Raw genomic sequence first — 19592 nt, 5'->3', positions numbered from 1 at the left:
AATCTCTGAATTCAGCGGTGAGTTATGTCTTGATAATGACCGCTCCGCTCTATAACAGACATCTGCCTAATCAAACCCTCTGAGCACCGGCTGCGCCCCGCTTGATTTACTGCTGTCTCCAACCAGATATTATCCCTTACTTAGTACACGCCGCTTGGTTGGATGCTTGATCCTGACTGGTTGATTGCTGAATTCAGCGGTGCGTTATCTCTGGAAAATGACAGATGGGTTCAATAACAGGCCGCTGTCTAATCGAAGGCTCGGAGCACCTGGCTGCGCTGCTTGAATGTTTTGCCGTATCCAACATGATGCATGATGACAGCCATGCAAACATTATTCATCAACATCAATATTCTAACCACACCTGGGGATCTATTAGAGTAATGTTGACTCATATAAAATAGAAAAAGTACAAAAATCATGGCACTCCATCTTAAAACCCTTTTTTCTTTTTTTTTGTCTTCAGGCGTCGGAGGGTCGTGACTTCCTGCAGTCTATAGAGCACATGGCATCATGGGTGACGCAGAGGGTGCTGCCCTCAATGGCTCGTCACAACGAGGGCGATGAGACTGAGCCAGACGCACAGCTGGACCTGGCCAGACAGACGGTGGAGGTGAGGTCTAATTGTTACGCTGTAGGCCAGGGCAGTGTAACCTCACGTTGCCACTAGTAGTGGGAATTTGGGCTTGACGTGCCGGGGTAGCTTTTACACAACCCCACAACCTATCTGGTCTCATGTGGTGTGAGTCTGTAATCCATTTCCTGGAGGACTATATAGGGTATGCGCATGACATCATCATCATCATACCTGAAATTTATGCTGGACCACCTACTGTGTGGCAAAAAAACGACTTTCTGGAATTGACAGCTCATACATACAAACAGAAAAGTCCTATCTGACTGCATAAACGACGTTAAACTCACTTTACCACTCGATTTGCCACTCACTTTATGCATGCGCATACCCTCTATAGGTTTTGGGGAGAGGACTAACAAACCAACTTCACCCACCTCCCAGCAATGGCACAAGGGTTGTGCCTGGACCAGTGACCCTGCCACGTGAATAGATCTTTCTACAGAAACACCAAACCAATGAACCAGTTGCTGGGGGGAGGATAGATGAGGCCAGGGCAGTGGTTCTCAACCTTTTCAGGGTGCGACCCCGTCCCCCCAAAATAATCATATTTGAACTGGGGACCCCCAACCTGACAAGCACTTGGAATTGTAGGAGTCTGTTCCATTGTGAAAATAGCCAATCTAAACTCGGCAACAAAAGTTCAGAAACTTAACCGTCCATTATTTCTCCACTTTAATAAGACAAATTGGTGTTGTATTTTATACCATTTTAATCGTTGATTAGTCAGCTTTACAACGATGTATAGAGTGTAAGGTTCGGGTGTTCGTGGAATGAGCAACACAGCTAAACATGTGGGTAGCGCCTCTAAAAGATTTGCCAAAATGGCAAATGGTTGGTATTCAGTAGCTTAGTGGATTGGATGATTGCACACTCACACATAAAAAAAACCCACAGGAAATAACAACACATGGCCATTTTTACACTTTATTAATTTTACACTCAGTGTTAGGGAACTCGGTGGGTGGAAGATCCAAAAGCAGCTGCAACAGCTTGGCATGGTATGGGGCATCTGTCTCACAGCCCACAGGCAAGACAGAACTTGAGGTTGTCATCATTGAAGGCAATCTCAAATGCAGTGAGATATCGGGATGAGATTCTGGAGCCAGTGGCGATCCCATATCTTCAGAATCTGGGACCTAACGCCATCCTCCAGGATGACAACGCTCGCCCCTACAGAGCCAGGATCATCCCAGAGTAGCCTACCTCCAGAATTTCAGAGTGGAGAGGATGGGATGGATGCCGTGAGTCCAGACCTCAACCCATTTGAACACTTGTGGGAACTGGGATCAGTTTGGACGTGCTGTACCTGCTAGAGTGACCAACAGAACCACGTTGGATGACTTGCAACAAAACATGTTTGAGGACACAACAAAATGTGGCTAGGTTTGGTGACCAGCATGGTGCCAAGCTGTTGCAGCTGCTTTTGGATCTTCCACCCGCTATACTGAGTTCCTTAACACTGAGTGTAAAATTAATAAAGTGTAAAAAAGTGATTTTGGCAAATCTTTGGAGGCGCTGCCCACACGTTTAGCTGAGCTGCAACCTCGTTGAAAATGTGACTAATCAACGATTAAAATGATATAAAATACAATACCAATTGGTATTATTTAAGTGGAGAAATAATGAACCAAAGTTAAGTTTCCGAACTTTTGTTGCTGAGTTTACATGCTCTGTGAGCATATGACCCTGTCAATTACCCTGTCAATAATTTGTTGACTGGCAGAGTCTGCAGCAGGAGACTCAAATGCAGGTCAATTGCAAGTGAATATTAATGAATTCAACAAGGCTTCGTGGGGTGTGTAATTGATAGAAAATAAATCATTATTTGGTGAACTACTCTTTTAAGTTTTTCACATTAAGCTGTTTTTTTCCAGATCTTCCTAACAGTCTGCCGAGATGCCGTCCTGCTTTTAGGGGACGAAGAGTTCAAGTTTCAAATCCTCCACTTGTGTTCTGGCATCCTTCAGTCGGGTAGGTGTCTTGAATTGATCGACAAGTCTTTGGTCACAGAACGGAAAACAAATTGAATATGGGAACAGTAGCTGTGTCTGATGAATTGCATATGAAGGACCCCAATGGAAACAAACCATAGGCTTTCTTGGGTTCTATTTCGTCCCTGCTGACCGCCAGAGGCGGTGCTTAAGCACTGAATACGTCCCTTCGCGCATGCGCCGTCGAGTATTTTATACCAACAATGTCAATTTTGACCCCATGATGACCCGGAGTAGTCTATATCTTCCGTCGGTCTACAGGGGCTCAGTCCCTAATTTCTTCTCGCTCGCCGTGTGAGAACCAAGTTTGCACCGAGCTGCGATGTGTTGCTATGCAATGCAATATGTAGCCTATGGTGCCTGCCGAGTCGCTGGTAGTTCCGTGACCGCATCGGTCGGAGTAGCGGCTGTTCGCCCTCCAGGAACTGCGACTATGGATTTTGTTTTACTCCTCTATGAGTGGAGTTTATTTGGATTCGCGTGGACGCGGTAGCGTCCAATCTCTCTCGCCGGTAATGAAGGCGAACAAAACCTCCCCGGACAAAAGGTACGTTATCGTCTAAAGCGGTGCTATCCCCGCTAAACAAACGTTCAAATGATATGATATATTGCATCATGGCATAACCTCTTGTGAGTAAAGGCTGCGTTTGCGCCACCTCCCTGCTCCGCATACGAGGTTTGTTTGACGGTGAACGCTAACAGACGTTCAAATTATATGATGTATTGTATCATGGCATAACCTCTTGTGAGTAGAGCCTGCGTTCGCGCCGCCTCCCTGCTCCGCATACGAGGTTTGCTCGACTGTGAACGCTAGCGCTTATTATATGCGACTATAAGATTTGCCGAAGGATAAGAACACTGTCATATTACCTTCGTTTGATAAACACGCTACTTTGCAAGCTTTGGTTAGCCCCTGCTGTTGATGGCAAGCGCTGGCGCTCCATTCTCTCAGCAGTCAGCATATAACTTATGATATAAGTTAAGTTAGTTAAGGCTAACTGTCATTTTCTGTTTGGCAAGCCTTGCTGGCCAAAGCCATATACCGATAATATTGGCAGCGCTCAAGCTTAACTGATTTCGCGTATAGCTTGTCTTGTTGTTGTTGTTAATAATAACAATAACAACTTGTTATTATTAGCCCGGTACAGGAGCAGCTACCTGCGTCCTCCCAGGGTATTGATGTGGCTACCAGTAGTTGTAGCTCAAGAGTATTAACAGCTATTGGTGTACATAGCTTGTCTGGTTATTAACCCAGCTGGCCCCCAGCAGTGGGCCTCGATACTGATGCTGCTACCAGTATGTCTGGAGCTCAAAGCTCTATTAACAGTTTTTTGCGTATACAGTGGGTACACTTTGTTTTTTCCCCACAGGTGCCCCTGGGTACCTTTTTGGGGCCTATTACCCCAGCTGGTCCCCAGCACAGGGCATCTGGCGCTGCTGCCAGCGTAGCTCACAGCTGCTACCAGTAGCTTAAAGCTAAAGGTGTTTATGAACAGCTATTCGTGTAGGCTATAGCTTGTCTTGTTGTTAGTAGCCCAGCTGGTCTCCAGCATTGGGTCTCTAACTGGCGCTGCTACCCGTAGTTGTAGCCCAAGCGCTTATTATACTATTTGTTATAACAGCTATCTGTGTATAGCTTGCCTTACTGTTTATTGGCCCAGCTGGTACAGGGCAGGCAGCGTATGCGCTCCGCTCCTCCAGCATACGGCCTCTAGTTTGATGTTACTTGCTACTAATCGTTTGTTAGCTCAAGCAGTTATTAACAGCTATTGGTGTATAGCTTGTTCTGTTTATTAGCTGCAGCTGATACAGGCAGCGTACACGCTCCCTTCCTTCAGCAGGCGGCCCCTATCGGTGGAGCTATTGGTTGTAGCCTTTTCTCCAGTTTGTGTTGGTTTATTTAACCAAACTTTTGGCTGGTGTAGGCAGCGTTAGTGCTCCCTCCTCCCAGCATGAATGCGTAGTAGTGCCTTGACTAGCGCATTGGAAGTGTCTTTTGTTTCGCTCTGGACTAGCAAACATAAATAATAATGCACTTGGAGTTTGGATAAACGTCATAGTGCTGTGATAAACGTTCGCATAGGAAACACTACAGCTGCTACATAGCAGCGTCCAAGCCTCGACTGAAGGCTACTTTATTATCATAATTTATAAGTAAGCCTCAGCTGGGGGTACAGGTAGCGTGCAAGCTCTCCTCCCCCACCGCGACCATGCAGGTCGCACAGTCTAGCTAACAGCAGCGTTTGTGCGCTGTTCCTATGACGCACTTTACATCTGGTTAAATCTCAAAGTGCTACAATGAGCATTTGCATAAAACGTAAATGCATATTCACATGCTGCGGCAGGTATAGCAGCATTCAGTTGTTTGATTAAGTCATTATATGCCGATCTAAGTTAAAGCCTCTGCTGGTACAGGCAGCGTATGCGCCTCCTCCCCCCAGCATATGGCCAACACCTAGCAACCAGTAGCGTCCGCGCCCTGGGCTAGTTGGGACCGGTGTGCACCGGCCGGTCCAGAGGAACCGGTGCCACCACAACGGAGAGCTCCCACTTTTGTACCTCGAAAGCCTCTGCTGGTACAGACGGTGTACGCACTCCCTCCAGCATATGGCCAACACCTAGCAACCAGTAGCGTCCGCGCCCTGGGCTAGTTGGGACTGGTGTGCACTATGCCGATCTAAATTAAAGCCTCTGCTGATACAGGCAGCGTACACGCTCTCTTCCTTCAGCATATGGCCAACACCTAGCAACCAGTAGCGTCCGCGCCCTGGGCTAGTTGGGACTGGTGTGCACTGGCCCGTCCAGAGGATCCGGTGCCACCACAGCGGAGAGCTCCCACTTTTGTACCCCGTGTGAAGCTCCCCTTCAGCCGTGAGCCGACCTTGGTCCTGCCCCGTGTGCCAGGAGGAAAAGGTCTGACCGCCGGCCACAGCAGATCCGAGAGGGCTCAGCTATCTGCGGAGCTGGCCCACATGAGGTCCATGCTCACCTCGGATAACACCTAGGCACCTCGGAGGGTTCGAGTGCCTCCCCCTCCGATGCCACAGCTGACTCGAGAACGATGTGCTCTCCCCGACAGCTTAAGCTATGCACTTCCATGACTATGAGGAAGATGCAGAAGACGGTGCCTCCCAGGCATCAGAGCCAGCCTCCCACTTCTCAGCTCAGGACCCACTGGCCGAGATGGCTCCATGCGCACCTTCATGCGCATAGCCGTGGAACGCTAATTGTTAGTCATACCACAGTAGGCAGTCGGATCCTCCAAGCGCCTTCTTCAGACGCGGGTCGGCCCTCACCGTCACTGGAGGCATTTGGTGTCATGTCCTCAGAGAGAGGACGGCTGATCGCCAAGTCAGGCTTTCACAGTAAAGCCTGACCGAGGAGCCTAGGCCAACTCTCCGTAGTCTCCCTGAGGAGCCAGGAGCACTAGGTGGTTCAGCTGTGCAAGAATCGCTGGAGCGAACCATCCAGGTGGGGAAGACCAGGCTGCAGCATGCAGGCCTATGACACATCACGCCTCCCAACGAGCTCCAACAGAGATGAAATCACTGTCCTCTGAGCTCGCGTATCACCGCCGGCCCACACTAGGCCAGTGTGTTCCTCGGCGTCCCACGCAGGGACCTGCCTGTGACTTTCCGGGCTGTGCAGTGCCTTCTGACGCCAGCCCCCCATATCCGGCGGGGTCAAAATGGCCGTTATCAGCAACATGACGAGAGCCCTAGTATCAGACCAGGAGTGATGTGTCCTCCTGCCCAAGGGCGCAACAGAGGCCGTAGATCCTCAGTCACACCAAGGGAAGTCCGATCTACATACTTCCTCGTGACGCAAGACAGACTGTTGTCGACATGTCTCGAATTGATGGGACCCAACAGGGTTATGAAGTTCATGCTCTGCTCTACAGCACTTCCTGCCGTACCTGAGAGGCAAGCACATTCTCATACGTTCGGGCAACACCTCGACCGTGTATCATGTAAGTCATCGGGCGGGGCCACGTTTGCTTGGCTGCCGTAGGTGTCTATGGACCCCCTGACGTGTGCAGCCCCCCCCCCCCGCCTGATCAGCCTATGGGCAAGTTATCTAAGTGGAGAGCGGGACTACATGGTAGGCTCTCTCCCATCAAAAGCTTCCATGAGGGGAGCGGTACCCCATCCAATGGTGGTGAACACTAATCAGAGGCTACCTCGGCAGAGCGGAGGTGGACCGCCTCACCCTAGAGTCGCTGACTCACTAACCTCTCCGGTTCTCCCTAACGGAGACATCCAGCCCTCCGGGCCAGGACGCAATGGTCCGATGGTTTCATAGAACCTGAACGCCACAAATGGCTGTCAGCCCGCAGGCCTTCATGCCACATAGCCAGTATGAACAGAACGACCTGCATCGTTCCTGACACACATGGCCCTAAGTAGGCCACCGCCCACAGGGCACTATCCTTTTAAATGCGCACTGGCCAGAGGCACTGCATATGCCTTGCCACTGCCTCTCTGATACGACCAGCGCTTCAAAGAGTTCTTTAGGAGGGTCACACCATACTTCTGGTTGCCCCCCCTCCAGCCAAGAAGTACTTGGTTTCCTCTGCTGAACAGACCCAGTCGGAGGACGCCATGGCGTCTCCCCGACAGAGGTCTCCTCAACTGGGAGGCGGTCGGATATGGCATTCAAATGCTCGACGCCCCCAACTGTGCGTTTGGCCGCTGGCAGCCCTGAACCGCTGCCGAGCAGCTGTGTGGAACCAGCCAGGCATGCCACCCTGAATTCAAGGGTGCCATGACATCCATCAGACTACGGTACGATAACCGATGGAATCTATTTCCAACTGACGTGAGGGTCAGAGCAAAGACCTAGTGCGCTGCTCTGCCTACCTTTCTGGAGTTCCGCAGTCCCTCCTAGACGAGGGCCGATCTCCTACTCTAAAAGCATAAGTAGGCGAAATATCATGTCGATATGCTAGAATCAATATCGCACAGCCACAGGTGGGGAGCCACAGTCTGGTGTCCCTCTTCCTGATGGGGGCTCTGAGGTTGCATCCTCTACGAGCCCTGAGAACTCCGGCACAGGCTCTTCCCTAGTGCGGCATGGTCTATGCAGGCCTCCCTTTGAGCCCTCGGCACGGGCAGAGTTTAGAGTGTCAAGGAAGACGGAATTCTTCCTGGCCATTACCTCAACGTAGCGTGTCAGTGAGCGGCACGCCCTGTTTGGCAGTGACTTGCGTATGAGGCAAAGCTCAGACGGCCTGAGTGTCTCTGTGGCCGAACACAGTGTTCCTCCTGAGGGTGCTGTCACATACACACCTCAACCAGCCTATACGGCTAGCACAGTCTTGCCCTCCACCAGGAGAGTGGATTGACAAGCGGGAACTATTGCGCCCAACGTGGGCCCTGAGAGCCGCTTGTTAAACCTGCCGCATGCATTCGGCGGTCAGAATGGCTGTTCCGTTGTGACGATGGCCCTTTCAAAGGCGGCGCTCTCTCCAGACAGCGCCCGCCCCACACTATTGTGGATGCCATTAACCACGCGTATGGGACGAGTAATCGTACCCTACCATTTGGCGTGAGGTGCCACTCTAACGGGAGCGTCCCCACATCATGGGCTGCCCCGAGGGAAGTACCCCTGGAATATATCTGCCGCTGCCTCATGGGCATCACAGCGAGTTTTCTATGTTCCACTGGGTGAGTGTTGCCACTCCCCACCCGCTGGACGTGGTCCTCTTACGAGAGTCCTCCGATTCTACTCCTTATGGCTTGGGATCAGGATTCCTCGTGACCTTGTTGGTATTGGTCATTCAGTGCTTAAGCACCGCCTCTGGCGGTCAGCAGGGACGAAATAGAACGTAAGTTACGTATGTAACTATGGTTCTATGAGTCCCGAATGACCGCCAGAGCACTCTTGTCACTCAGAATCCTCGTGGTCTCGCGAGAAGATTCTGTAGGGACTGAGCCCCTGTAGACCGATGGAAGATATAGACTACTCCGGGTCATCATGGGGTCAAAATTGACATTGTTGGTATAAAATACTCGACGGCGCATGCGCGAAGGGACGTATTCAGTGCTTAAGCCGGTCATTTGGGACTCATAGAACCATAGTTACATACGTAACTTACGTTTTAAATCCTCTTAGCAGACCGTGTATTGAACTGTACCCTCCTGTGCTTTTTTCTGCAAACTGTTAAAGTATATACAAAGTATTCAATCTAATCAATCGATTAACCACTATTTTATACTTTGGCTATTTACTTAAAAGGCAAGCACATAGCGCATCACTTCATGGCATGCTCTGAGCTTGTAGATCTGCTATTTTTTAGAAAATCTTGAAAATGTGTGCAAATCTTTTTCTTTTTTAAGTTAACATTTTTAACTCAAATATTTGCTTCTGGGGGTTTCTGGAACAAAATACATGTAATACCTATTTTGGGCAAAGTGGTAACGTTTTAGCACCATTGATATAGATTCATAAATGTTTCAGAAAACTGATTTAGAAAACATTTTTTAGAATCTGCCTCCGGTCTTTAATGGGTTAATGCAAGATCTTGAGGCTGAGCATCTTCTCATACAAGCTCTAAAAAGTGTTCATGATGTGCGTTTGTGTTTCCAGAGAAAGGCTGCCTGTGTGTGTCCCTGGTGCTGTGTGTTCTGACGGAGATGGCGAGGACAGATGTACCCGAGACCTCTGAGGACCAGCGGGACCCTGCAACGGTCAACCTCAGGGTGGTGGACAGCATCTTCCACAAGATCTTGGGGCTGCTCTCTCTCCGTCTCAGGAAAGACCCAGAAGGGGGAAAAGAGGTGTGACAATGCTAGCCTGTGCCGATGAGGTTTTATTTTCCATTTCATACATTTATTAACCCATTTTGAGCGGGAACCCCTTTTGGTGTTTTAAACATTATGTTATAATTTAGCTATTGAAAAATAGCAGATCTACAAGCTCATAGCGCGCCACTCGGTGGCGCGCTACGAGCTTGTAGGTCTGCTATTTTAGAAAAATCGTAAAAATGTGGCGCAAATCTTTGAATATATATTCTTTCAAAGTGAATGTTTTTAACTCGGGTCTAAATGGGTTAAAGGCAAAAGGCAGCAGACTGATGTATCGGGTCGCACTGTAAATCGGCAATTTTTTGGTGCAAGACACCACAGAGAAACTCAGGTGTAGCCTCGGTACACATTTGCCTCAAAAAGAAAAGCCTGAGGAAACCACAGACCGTAGAGGGAAACCCATTAGAAAATATGGCATAGGAAGTGGCTTTTTGAAGTGGCTTTTTGATTGATTGATTGAAAAATGTATTAACAGTTTGCAGAATTACAGTACATTTCAAGCACAAACTCAATACAAAGGCTGTTAACTGTGAGTGGACGACCCAATTAAGCATTACACTTGTTTCCAATAGGGTCCACAATGTTCAATTCATTAAAAACATTTAGAGACGTACAAGTCAACGTGTATATCGCTAACCAATAAAGATCCTTTCAGACGAGGAGCGAGTGACGCAGGTATTGTCGTCTCTAGATCAGCAACAGGCCACAATCCAGGTCTAGTCGCCCGCGGGCGTGCACACAAAACGAGCACGCACGTGACAAATTCACGGGACCGCGCCCGTAAAAATACGCTTGCATAATCGCCCCTCAACTTCTCTGCATGTTCAAAATAAACGCACTCAGTGAAAATGAATTACTAGGTGTGTCAGTCGCTACCTGTCTGAAAAAGCCTTACAGTGCAGAGGGGTGTTGCTCCAAATTTGCCTAACCTGTAATGTATATTTGGCTTCGACATTGCTGTGTATACTAGTCAACATTTGAGTGCAAAGGTTGTGTAGTTGGGTAATTGGTATTTGTATGTCCTTGTTTGTTAGTAGAGAAATTACTTCAACGTTGACTTCTATTGTGAATTTGTGATCCCCTTCTTTGTGTTGTAGTTGTGCAGCTCGTTAGTGCCTGGCCTGGCAGACTTCCTCCAGGTGGTGCAGACCTGTGAGGGAAATCCTTCTAACCCTCTGAATGACCTGATCTTCTCCACTGTCTTCGCTGCCGTCATCGTGGAAAGCCAGTATGTGCTCCAGAAGGTGTGAGAGATTTTATAAACTTAGATTGATTATTTTGAATACAGTCCGGTGGTGGGAAAAGTACTCCCATTTCTAACAAAGTACTTGAGTGCAAAAGTATTGGTATCAAAATATACTAAATGTACTCATTATGCAGAAGTTATCATTATGTGTAATGTTTTTAAAAATCGTTTAAAAATGGCAGATCTACAAGCATTTTCAAATAGCCAAAGTTTAAATAGGGCTGAAGTGGTTAATGTATTTTTGTAATAATAATAATGTATTTGAATAATAATTCAAATAATGAGATGCAGTGGAGTAAAAGTATTGAATTGCCTCAATTACCTCAAAATTGTACTTAAGTGAGTACATTATACAAGTATGTTATTTCCACCACTTAACTGGAAATAAGCCCCTTGCTTCCAAAATTGCTTGACATTCTCTGAAACAGCTATAGTGAGTGAAATAAAACAAATGCTCATTATAAATTTACATTACATGTTTCCATATCACTATAGAATTATAGATTTTATTTTTGCCTGAATTGGCAGCAGCGTTTAAATTACAATAATGAGGGCTTAGTTGCTTTATGTAGATTGTTGATCAATACAAGTAATTCCCTGGACACACACACAGTGGGAGCCTCCCCATCCCCCAGCACATGGCTCTACAAACAAGCAGATTTCTGTTTTTTTTTTTTAAAGATTTCCCATCCTGAAGGGGTGATAATCCCAGAGACTGTGGAAGAATTGCGTCCTGTGTTCGGCATCTTGATGACTGCTGTCCTCAAAGATCCTGATGTTACCAGGTAACTGCCTTGTTAGAACCTGTGTGTTAACTATGCTATTCCCTTATCCATAGGCTTTTACATTTGTATGTTTTACTTTACTTTATAATATATATGTTATTATGCTCCAACTGCTGTTCAGCACTTTGTAACTCCTGTTTTGAAAAGTGCTATACAAATCAAAAAGTTATTATTATTATTATACAGATCAGTTCCATAAATCAGGTGGTTTGAAAGAAATGTAGATAAGTTATGCTCAAGAGGAAAAAAAAAAAATAAGACACTCATGAAGCCACAACATTGAATAGTGTGTTTCACAGCTATAAATCTAAACGTGGGTGTGGGCTTTTATTAATTTTGTTCCCTCTTTACAGAGCCTTTTTGACAAAGATCGCCTTGTCTCTGGAGTCGGAGCCCATCGACAGTCTGATTGACCTGGCGGCGGTCCTGCACGTCGTATCTGTCATCAGCCACAGTGAGTTCACATTGACCATATTTGCACTGCCGTCATTTTATCTCATCTCAGCTGTGCTGAGAGTAAAATGGCCGCTGTGTTAAAGACGTAGTGAAAACAATGGATGCCAAAACGAGATCTCCATTTTTGTGTATTTTCATTTCAAGTCTTTTTTTTTTAATTACTTCCTTTAAACGAAAACGTGCTGCTGATGATGTAACGAGACCCGGAGAAATTTAAAAGAATGTTGATTTCAATCACCCGTTTAATTCCCATAGCTGCACGTTCCTCTGACACAGCTGTTTCACAGTTGATTACAGAACTATTACATTTTTCATTCAAGATGACTCATTTTAAACGTAACCAGCACGCTAAAATGTGTATCTGAAAACTTTATAGGTCAGAAATAAGCATGCTTTGAAGTAGCATGTAGTAGTAGTAGTAGTAGTAGTAGCATGCTTTGGCTGGCCGTCTCTCTCACTTGTAAACAAACGGCACTGCACATGTGTGCAGCGGAGCTACTAACGTCCCATAGCCTGAAGGGATGCGACGCTCTGATTGGTTCAGAAACATACAGGCTTCCGTTTCAGACTGAAACTTCAAAATAAAATTGCAGTCTAACTTTAACCATTTAGCGTATGAGTTTATACTGTAAATCTGTCCCTGGGGGACACCTGCCAAAGAAGTATAATAGGGTTAGAGTAGTTCACCCAAAATAAACTACTTTATTTATTTATAACTTTCAATTTACTCCTGGAACTACTCCTTTAAAGGTGTAGTGAAATGAAAAATACGTTTTTCACACTTTTAGACCATATCCGTGGTCATCATATGGTCATACCTAACAATGGATGCCAAAAAAATGGGAAAATTCTCATTTTTGTGTGTTTTTATATCAAACGTCCATAAAAATACATTTTTTATTACTTCCTGAAAACGAAAACGTGCTGCGTGATGACGTGTCGAGGCCAACATCGATAAAAGCCAATAAAAATGAAGCTCACCAGTTTAATTCCCCATATCTCCGCATCCGTCCAGCACAGGCTGCACAGCTGCTACTGATTACAGAAATCTTCCGTTTGTATTCCCATTCAAGATAACACCCAGAGAGTGTATTACTCGGTTTCAACTTAATCATCACGCTAAAAATGTATCTGAAAACATTATAGGGTAGAAATAAGCCACATTAAGAGTAAACTGGTAAAGCTGGCCGACTATCAGATTTGTAAACAAACATCCACAGATTCCACACGCTGTCCTGCGTAGCATAGCTACCCGTCCCTAGCTACCGTCCCATCCCCTGAAGGGATGCGACGCTCTGATTGGTTCAGAAACTTCATAGCGGTGTTTCAACTTGAGACCGTCAAAATAACTTCAAAATAAAATGTACACCATTTCCGTTTCACTACGCCTTTAAGTGGTTAATACCGTACAGTCGATGGCGTTCAAGGCATGCACAGTTTAGTGTCCTCATTGTCACGTCTGTCCCAATAACAGAAAAGGTCTCTTTTGGATCACTTTTTGGAAAAGATGTGGGTCAAAAATTTGATGTGACTTATGCGTTTCAGCCGGGAAGTTTAAAGCAGGTTTGAAGAGAGCAGCCCTGTCTCTGAACAGGAAGCTTCAGGCACATTCTGCCATCACAGCAAACCAAGACGGAGACATCCCGAGGTAAGGAGCAAGATGTTCACTCCGGTAGCAGATCTACAAGCTCATAGCGCGCCACCGAGTGGCGCGCTACGAGCTTGTAGGTCTGCTATTTTTGAAAAATTGAAGAACGACTGACATAGAAACATAGCTTTTTCAGAAAACTGTCAGGATGTAGAAGACATTTTTAGAAACCTCAGGTCAAAATGGGTAACACATTTCGCTGGGAACCCCCTGGAACCCCCTCAAGGACCCCTGAACCCCAATTTGAGAATAATGTACAGTATATTTCTATTTTCTTTACCAAGGAGGAAAAATAGTAAATATTTGTCTGCATGGATTGTAATTCATTCTTACATATTTTATCCCTACAGGGCCATTTATGCTTCTGCAGTAAAGAAGTTGAATGACATTCTGGATATACCTTCATCCCTCTAAAATGTTGAGCCTATTTTGCTTAATCCCACATTTTCTCAAGAAGGTGAGAGCTGTTGTAGCCTCTTTTAGACACACTCTCAGGTTCACCTTCACATGAATTGTCCTTTTAATTGAACATAATAATATACGCATTGTCCTTTGTTGTTTTTGTACTATGTATTTGTACACTATATTAAAAACATATTTTGTGCATCCTCAAAACCTCCGGTGGACCCTTCTGTTTTTTTATTGTGAGAGCATTCCTCTTGCCTTTCCTTTATTGTTGCTTGAATACTGTAAAACAGGATTATATTGAACGGTCCATTCAGAAAACATGTTATTGGATTTGTTGTGCACTTTTGCTGTTGGCATACATGAGAAATAGCGATACCAGTTAGAGATAATTTGATTATGGTCAGTCACGGTCATTGTGGAAACAATTAAATTACATTTCACTATGACAAAGTTATATACCTTTTCGATAATCATTTTAATGTGTTAATGGAAATGTACTGTTGTTGGTTGCTTGCTGGCAGAAACGAAAGAATGGTTTTCCCATCTCCTACTCTGTCAACATTGCAGTACTCCATTTAGAGTGAATTGTGGCTAAGAGAGCACCCAGATTACCGAGTATTGGTCATTTGTTGTCATTATTAACACTTTGCTGTAAAATGTTACACCTTTACAAGATGTGATGCGTTTCCAGCTTGTGGATCTGCTACTTTTGCTATTTTTGAATTTGAATCCTGAAAGGTTAACAGTTTTGCACGTATGAGGTTTCCACCTGACAGACGATTTGTAAAGGTGACATCAAGGGACCACTAGCAGGACCACCCAGTGTACTCTGCAGCTAACCTGGAGCTTTTGAACCTTTTATCCTCTTGTGTAGTATAATCTAGTAGGGCGTTCATTTACGAAAACACAAATATATGGAGATAAGAGCAACGAAGTGTAATAATTACACCACTTGATTGTATTTGGCTGCGGAGTGGACCCAATGTGAAAATGTTTTGTGCTAGGGACACCCTGAAGAGAAGATTTGTTGTTTTTAAATTTTTCAAATAATTAAAAAAATAGCAGATGTACAAGCTTCATAACGCACTGTGAGCAGGTCTACTATTTTTGAATAGCCAATGCATAAATGGATAAGCCCCGCCCCCCCCCCCCCCCCCCCCCAACACACACACACACACACACACACTTTTAGAACCATGTTCCGTTCTCAAACCATTCATGTCGATTATTTTTTATTTGGTTAGGAGCTCCATCTGAAAAGTTTTTGTTCCAAGGGAAAATATTCAAAGATTTTCACACTCTTTTAACGGAGGGGCCATAGTTATATAAGGGAGGGGGTGTCCTCAGCCACAGGTGTAATCGGCACTGATTAGCTACACCTGGCCAACAGGGCACACGCATGCATGATCTGTGGATTCGTCTAATATGTTATGTTACGTAACACTGCTGCTGCATATCATTATTTGCAATTCTACTTTGTTTTAAACTTTAAATTCCAACAGGGAAATGTTGCAAAAAGAAATTCTAAAGTCTAAAACACCAGCCAGTCAGCTAATTGTCACAGAAAGCTACACATGATTCATGAACCCATGTAGCCTACATCGTATGCACTGCAGTCATTCGTTGTGAAGCACATGCAACAAACGGCACGCCCGGAGACCTCAATCGGGCTCTTCGCCATGTGTGCTTGACGTCAGAAACTTAGGAGGGGCGCCTGCCTGCCGTTTGTGGTGCTGAAGGACCGTCTCAGTGCTGAGAGGGACACGGCGAAATTGCTCTGCGTTATTATCCAGCCGTTTAGGCTACCACCACCATGTTTTTCTTTCGGTAGAGTCGGGTTTTCCGACCAGTGTCCAGCAAGAGAGTTAATATTGGACATGTTGCAGGTGTAGCAATAGTAATGCGATGGATTAGTCTTACAGTAAACGTTGAGCGACATGGATTCACAGCATCGTCCCAGCATCCTGTTCGCTGCATTGGCTCTGAGCCTCTGTTATTCATCTGCCCTCGCTGACCGAAAATTTGGTAAGCATTTAATAATCAATGTGTGTTGCTTTGCATTGCTTTAGTTTTTGTTTTTTTGTTGGCGTAAAAAAAATGTACCTGGCTATTTTCTATGCGTCTGTTTAAAATTATAACTGTCGCTGTCCGTGGTGCTAAAGCCATTTTAATCGGCGACAGGTTATACTAACTATAGGCAATGATGTTGTCATTGAAACATGTTCTGTTTACCAAAGTTTTAAATGTTTACTGGTGAGTTTTGATGTCGTCGTTTGCTGAAACAAGTGGCGTCATCCATAGGCTGCAGTTTACATAAGTTTGATGCTGTTTACTTTACATAATGGTATATGGTTCGCAGGTTCAGGAGTTTTTATGACGTTACACACAAAAGGCACAAGACATTAGGAAAATGCGTTGAATTAGCTTTTCACTATCCTGGTCCGTTTATTCATTTTCTTAGGCCTATAGCCTTATTACATAAAACAATACAGGTCGCTCCTGTTTGTAAATTACCCCTCCTAAAGTATTTTTTTTCCAGGAATCAAAGTGTGACTTATTCAGATTGACATAATTTCGATTTCTGTTTTGATTTATTGATTCATTGATTGGGGGGGTGCATATACTGTATAACATACTGTATGGACTTATTTCGTTTTCAGACTTGGCTTGAGTGTCCAGCATTATCGGTTTTGTTCAACTACTTACCCTGTCTTCAACACTATAGTGATGGCTAGCCTTAACAGGCTGCCAGAGATGAGATTGTTTGATCGATTCTGAAATGTCAGAACTGATGAAATCATCTTTGTCGGTTTAAGTTGAGGCCTCTGTGATGGTGCTGCATAGACTTAGATGCATGCACGCTATTGAGAATAGTGGAAAGAGGAGGGAAAGGGTTTCAGAATTATCTTTATGTTAGCCTAAATGTCTGACTGCACCTCATGCTAGCTGTGTACATTTCTGACTAGTAAAGTAATCAATCAATCAATATGACGGGGAGAAAGCATCTGTCATACTCAGTCAGACAGCTATAGTCCAAATCGATCCAAGATCAATGGTCAGATTACATTAGAATTAGGTATGACCCTTTTTTTTCCAACAATATTCCGATATTGTCCAACTCCTAATTTACGATACCAACCGATACCGATATATTCTGGCTATATACTGTATTTTGTGTCCAACTGCTGCTGGTATGAACAATACAAAATAATAATAATGTATAGTATATAAATATGTGTCAGATGTTTAAATAACTTGATTGGGGTCTGCTTATAGTGCAGTAGTTGACGATGGAGAGTCGGGGCGCAAACACAACGGTCAAGCACTGCGCATAAGTTGCGCTCTCTGCTCACGCACAACCAACTTGTGCGCAAAGCGCAAGTTGGCTGCTCGACAGAGTGCATTTCTAGTTATTAATTGATCTTATAATATTATTGTTTTCGTACGGGTCGTACGACATTGTTCGCAGTTTTGCCAGTTCTGTGTCGGCAATATGGGTAGAGGCTAGAGGGATGTGGGAATTGCTCACGAACTGAAGCTCACAGTCATTCATCAAAGGACCTCTGACCTTTTAGATCTCCCAATGAGTCAATTGTATTAGCTCGATCCACTCTTGACTACGTTAAAAAAGCGACGTCAAGACATTTCGTAGCCTGGTTAACCACTCCCCCTTGTAATCGCATTTCCATTCATTTGTGTGGAGTCTGGACCCTGTTAATGCATGGTTGGTTGTGGGCGTTGACAGACAACCCCTTCAGCCAGTCAGCGTAACAAACAAATCACACCCGTGTGAAGTGAGGGGCGCTCTTATCACCATACATCATCTCATTCTGGCCAATCACAATTTGCGTCCTCACTTGTGTCCTCAATGTTTATGTTTACACACTTTTGTCTTGTAAAAAGTGTACACAAGAAGTGACGTCATCTCCATACCCAATAATTCTTAATTTGGAAGAGTATGACATCACTCCTCTCTATATAACATTAGTCATTGTAGTTATCATTGTATCATTGTAGTTATCATTGTATCAAGTAGTATTTTGCCACCTATTAGAAGAGAAGCATTGCATATAGCTTTTTGAGGGGCGCTTTTTGAGGGGCTAGCGCCCCTCAAAAGGTGAGGACACCAATTGTGATTGGCCGGAATGTGATGAGGTGTGGTGATAAGAGCGCCCCTCACTTCATACATATTATACTCAAATTGTCTTAGATTCACAGGCCTATTCTTGCAAAGACACATACACTACACTAGTATAGGCCCCAAACCCCACCAATCTCGGAGCCATTAGTTACCGTATGTCATTGTCACACTATCTGAAGATCACCCTTTTTAACAGGCTGCAAGCTGTATACACGCTACATGATGCCATGAATGAAAATAGCTGCTCAACAAGCTCACAATCTGCTATTTTCTGCAAAGTCTGTCCCCACAATGTGAAGTGATCAATTTCCATGTACAGTAGTTGGTTTTCTTGTACAAGCCATGCATGGACAAGCCACGTACAAGCTTGTCCATGCATGGAATAAGGTTATGGAGTGCAGTATTGAGCCATTTCCGTGTCTGCAAAGTAGCTAATTTATGCAGAAGATACTTGTGAATGAGTCACTGCTTATTCCCTGTGTGAATTGCTCCCATTGCATTCTCAGTTTTCTTTTCTCTGTGTACATTGTCAGTGTGTGGCTGGGAGGTAGACAGATTGTTTTTAATGAGTCCCGTTGTGCATTATGGAATGCCAAATGGAAATCTTGTTCGTGGAAGGCTGTTGTGTTGTGATCTAGGGGTGGGAATGTTGTTTATCCATGTATGAGAAGCCATAACAATCCAGATATAGGGAGCCTTTGGTAAGGACAGGGCCCACAGACTCAAACGGGATGCTCTTAAAAAAAAAAAAAAATCACACCCGTGTGAACTGAGTGGTGCAACTACACATTTATTGTTATAGTGACGTCACATACTAACCATAGCAACCATGCTCGTTTTGTTGGTACGAACACGTGTACACGGGTACAAAGCCAGTTGTTGGAGTGGTTTGCACCAGCTCAAATACAGCTAGTCACAGCAAAATATCAAGGAACTAATCTGACCGCATGAGGGATATGTGATAATAATTGTAATCAGTTTTGGCTGGTTTGCCTCAGAGGGGAGATTTACAGTAGATCACACAGAATACAGAACGCATGCATGTACTGTATGTGATCACCTTCCTCCAGTCTTTGATTGATTGATTGAATAGTTTATTGAACATAAATGTAAAAACAGCATCAGAGTACAGTCATCAGTTCAAAAGGGGTGGCACAAAAAAAAAGTCATTGCGGTCTTGTTTCCATTTAGGCCCTATGCAATCAATTCATAGACATAGACATGAAATAATAACAACAAAATGTAAAAGTCATGAAGTGTTTTGGATTACCACTATAGTATTCACCATGCATGGCTTTGGCAACCAGTAGACAAACACATTGTTCAGGTCATTGTAAACCTAAATTGCCTTTTTGGTTATGGAGCGGTTGTATACTGTTATTACTGTATGTATGTCCTGAAGTTGCAATTATTTGCAATCCACCTGTGAGTTGCTACCCTCATACTAGTGTAAATCCACCAATACCTGCTATAG

General features: G+C 44.8%; 2 protein-coding genes across 2 annotated transcripts in view; both read left to right on the top strand.

Moving 5' to 3' along the window:
• The window catches only part of ncapg2 (non-SMC condensin II complex, subunit G2), a 37232-nt gene extending 23185 nt beyond the window's left edge, over positions 1-14047 (top strand). The window contains exons 20-27 of the mRNA XM_079490250.1: positions 467-613; positions 2512-2608; positions 9217-9407; positions 10532-10678; positions 11362-11465; positions 11819-11919; positions 13467-13569; positions 13920-14047. Coding sequence (XP_079346376.1) covers positions 467-613; positions 2512-2608; positions 9217-9407; positions 10532-10678; positions 11362-11465; positions 11819-11919; positions 13467-13569; positions 13920-13983 — 954 coding nt within the window. The 3' untranslated portion in view covers positions 13984-14047. The remainder of the gene's footprint in view (positions 1-466; positions 614-2511; positions 2609-9216; positions 9408-10531; positions 10679-11361; positions 11466-11818; positions 11920-13466; positions 13570-13919) is intronic.
• A 1734-nt stretch (positions 14048-15781) lies between these two features.
• The window catches only part of ptprn2 (protein tyrosine phosphatase receptor type N2), a gene marked incomplete at its 3' end in the record, with an annotated part of 208250 nt that continues 204439 nt past the window's right edge, over positions 15782-19592 (top strand). Inside the window, exon 1 of the mRNA XM_079489306.1 lies at positions 15782-16002. Within this exon, the coding sequence (XP_079345432.1) occupies positions 15915-16002 (88 nt within the window). The 5' untranslated portion in view covers positions 15782-15914. The remainder of the gene's footprint in view (positions 16003-19592) is intronic.

Source organism: Electrona antarctica (assembly GCF_951216825.1).
Source record: "Electrona antarctica genome assembly, chromosome: 20".
Lineage (NCBI taxonomy): Eukaryota > Metazoa > Chordata > Actinopteri > Myctophiformes > Myctophidae > Electrona > Electrona antarctica.
The sequence above is the reverse complement of the archived record's forward strand: the minus strand, read 5'-3'. Positions and strand labels throughout refer to the sequence as shown.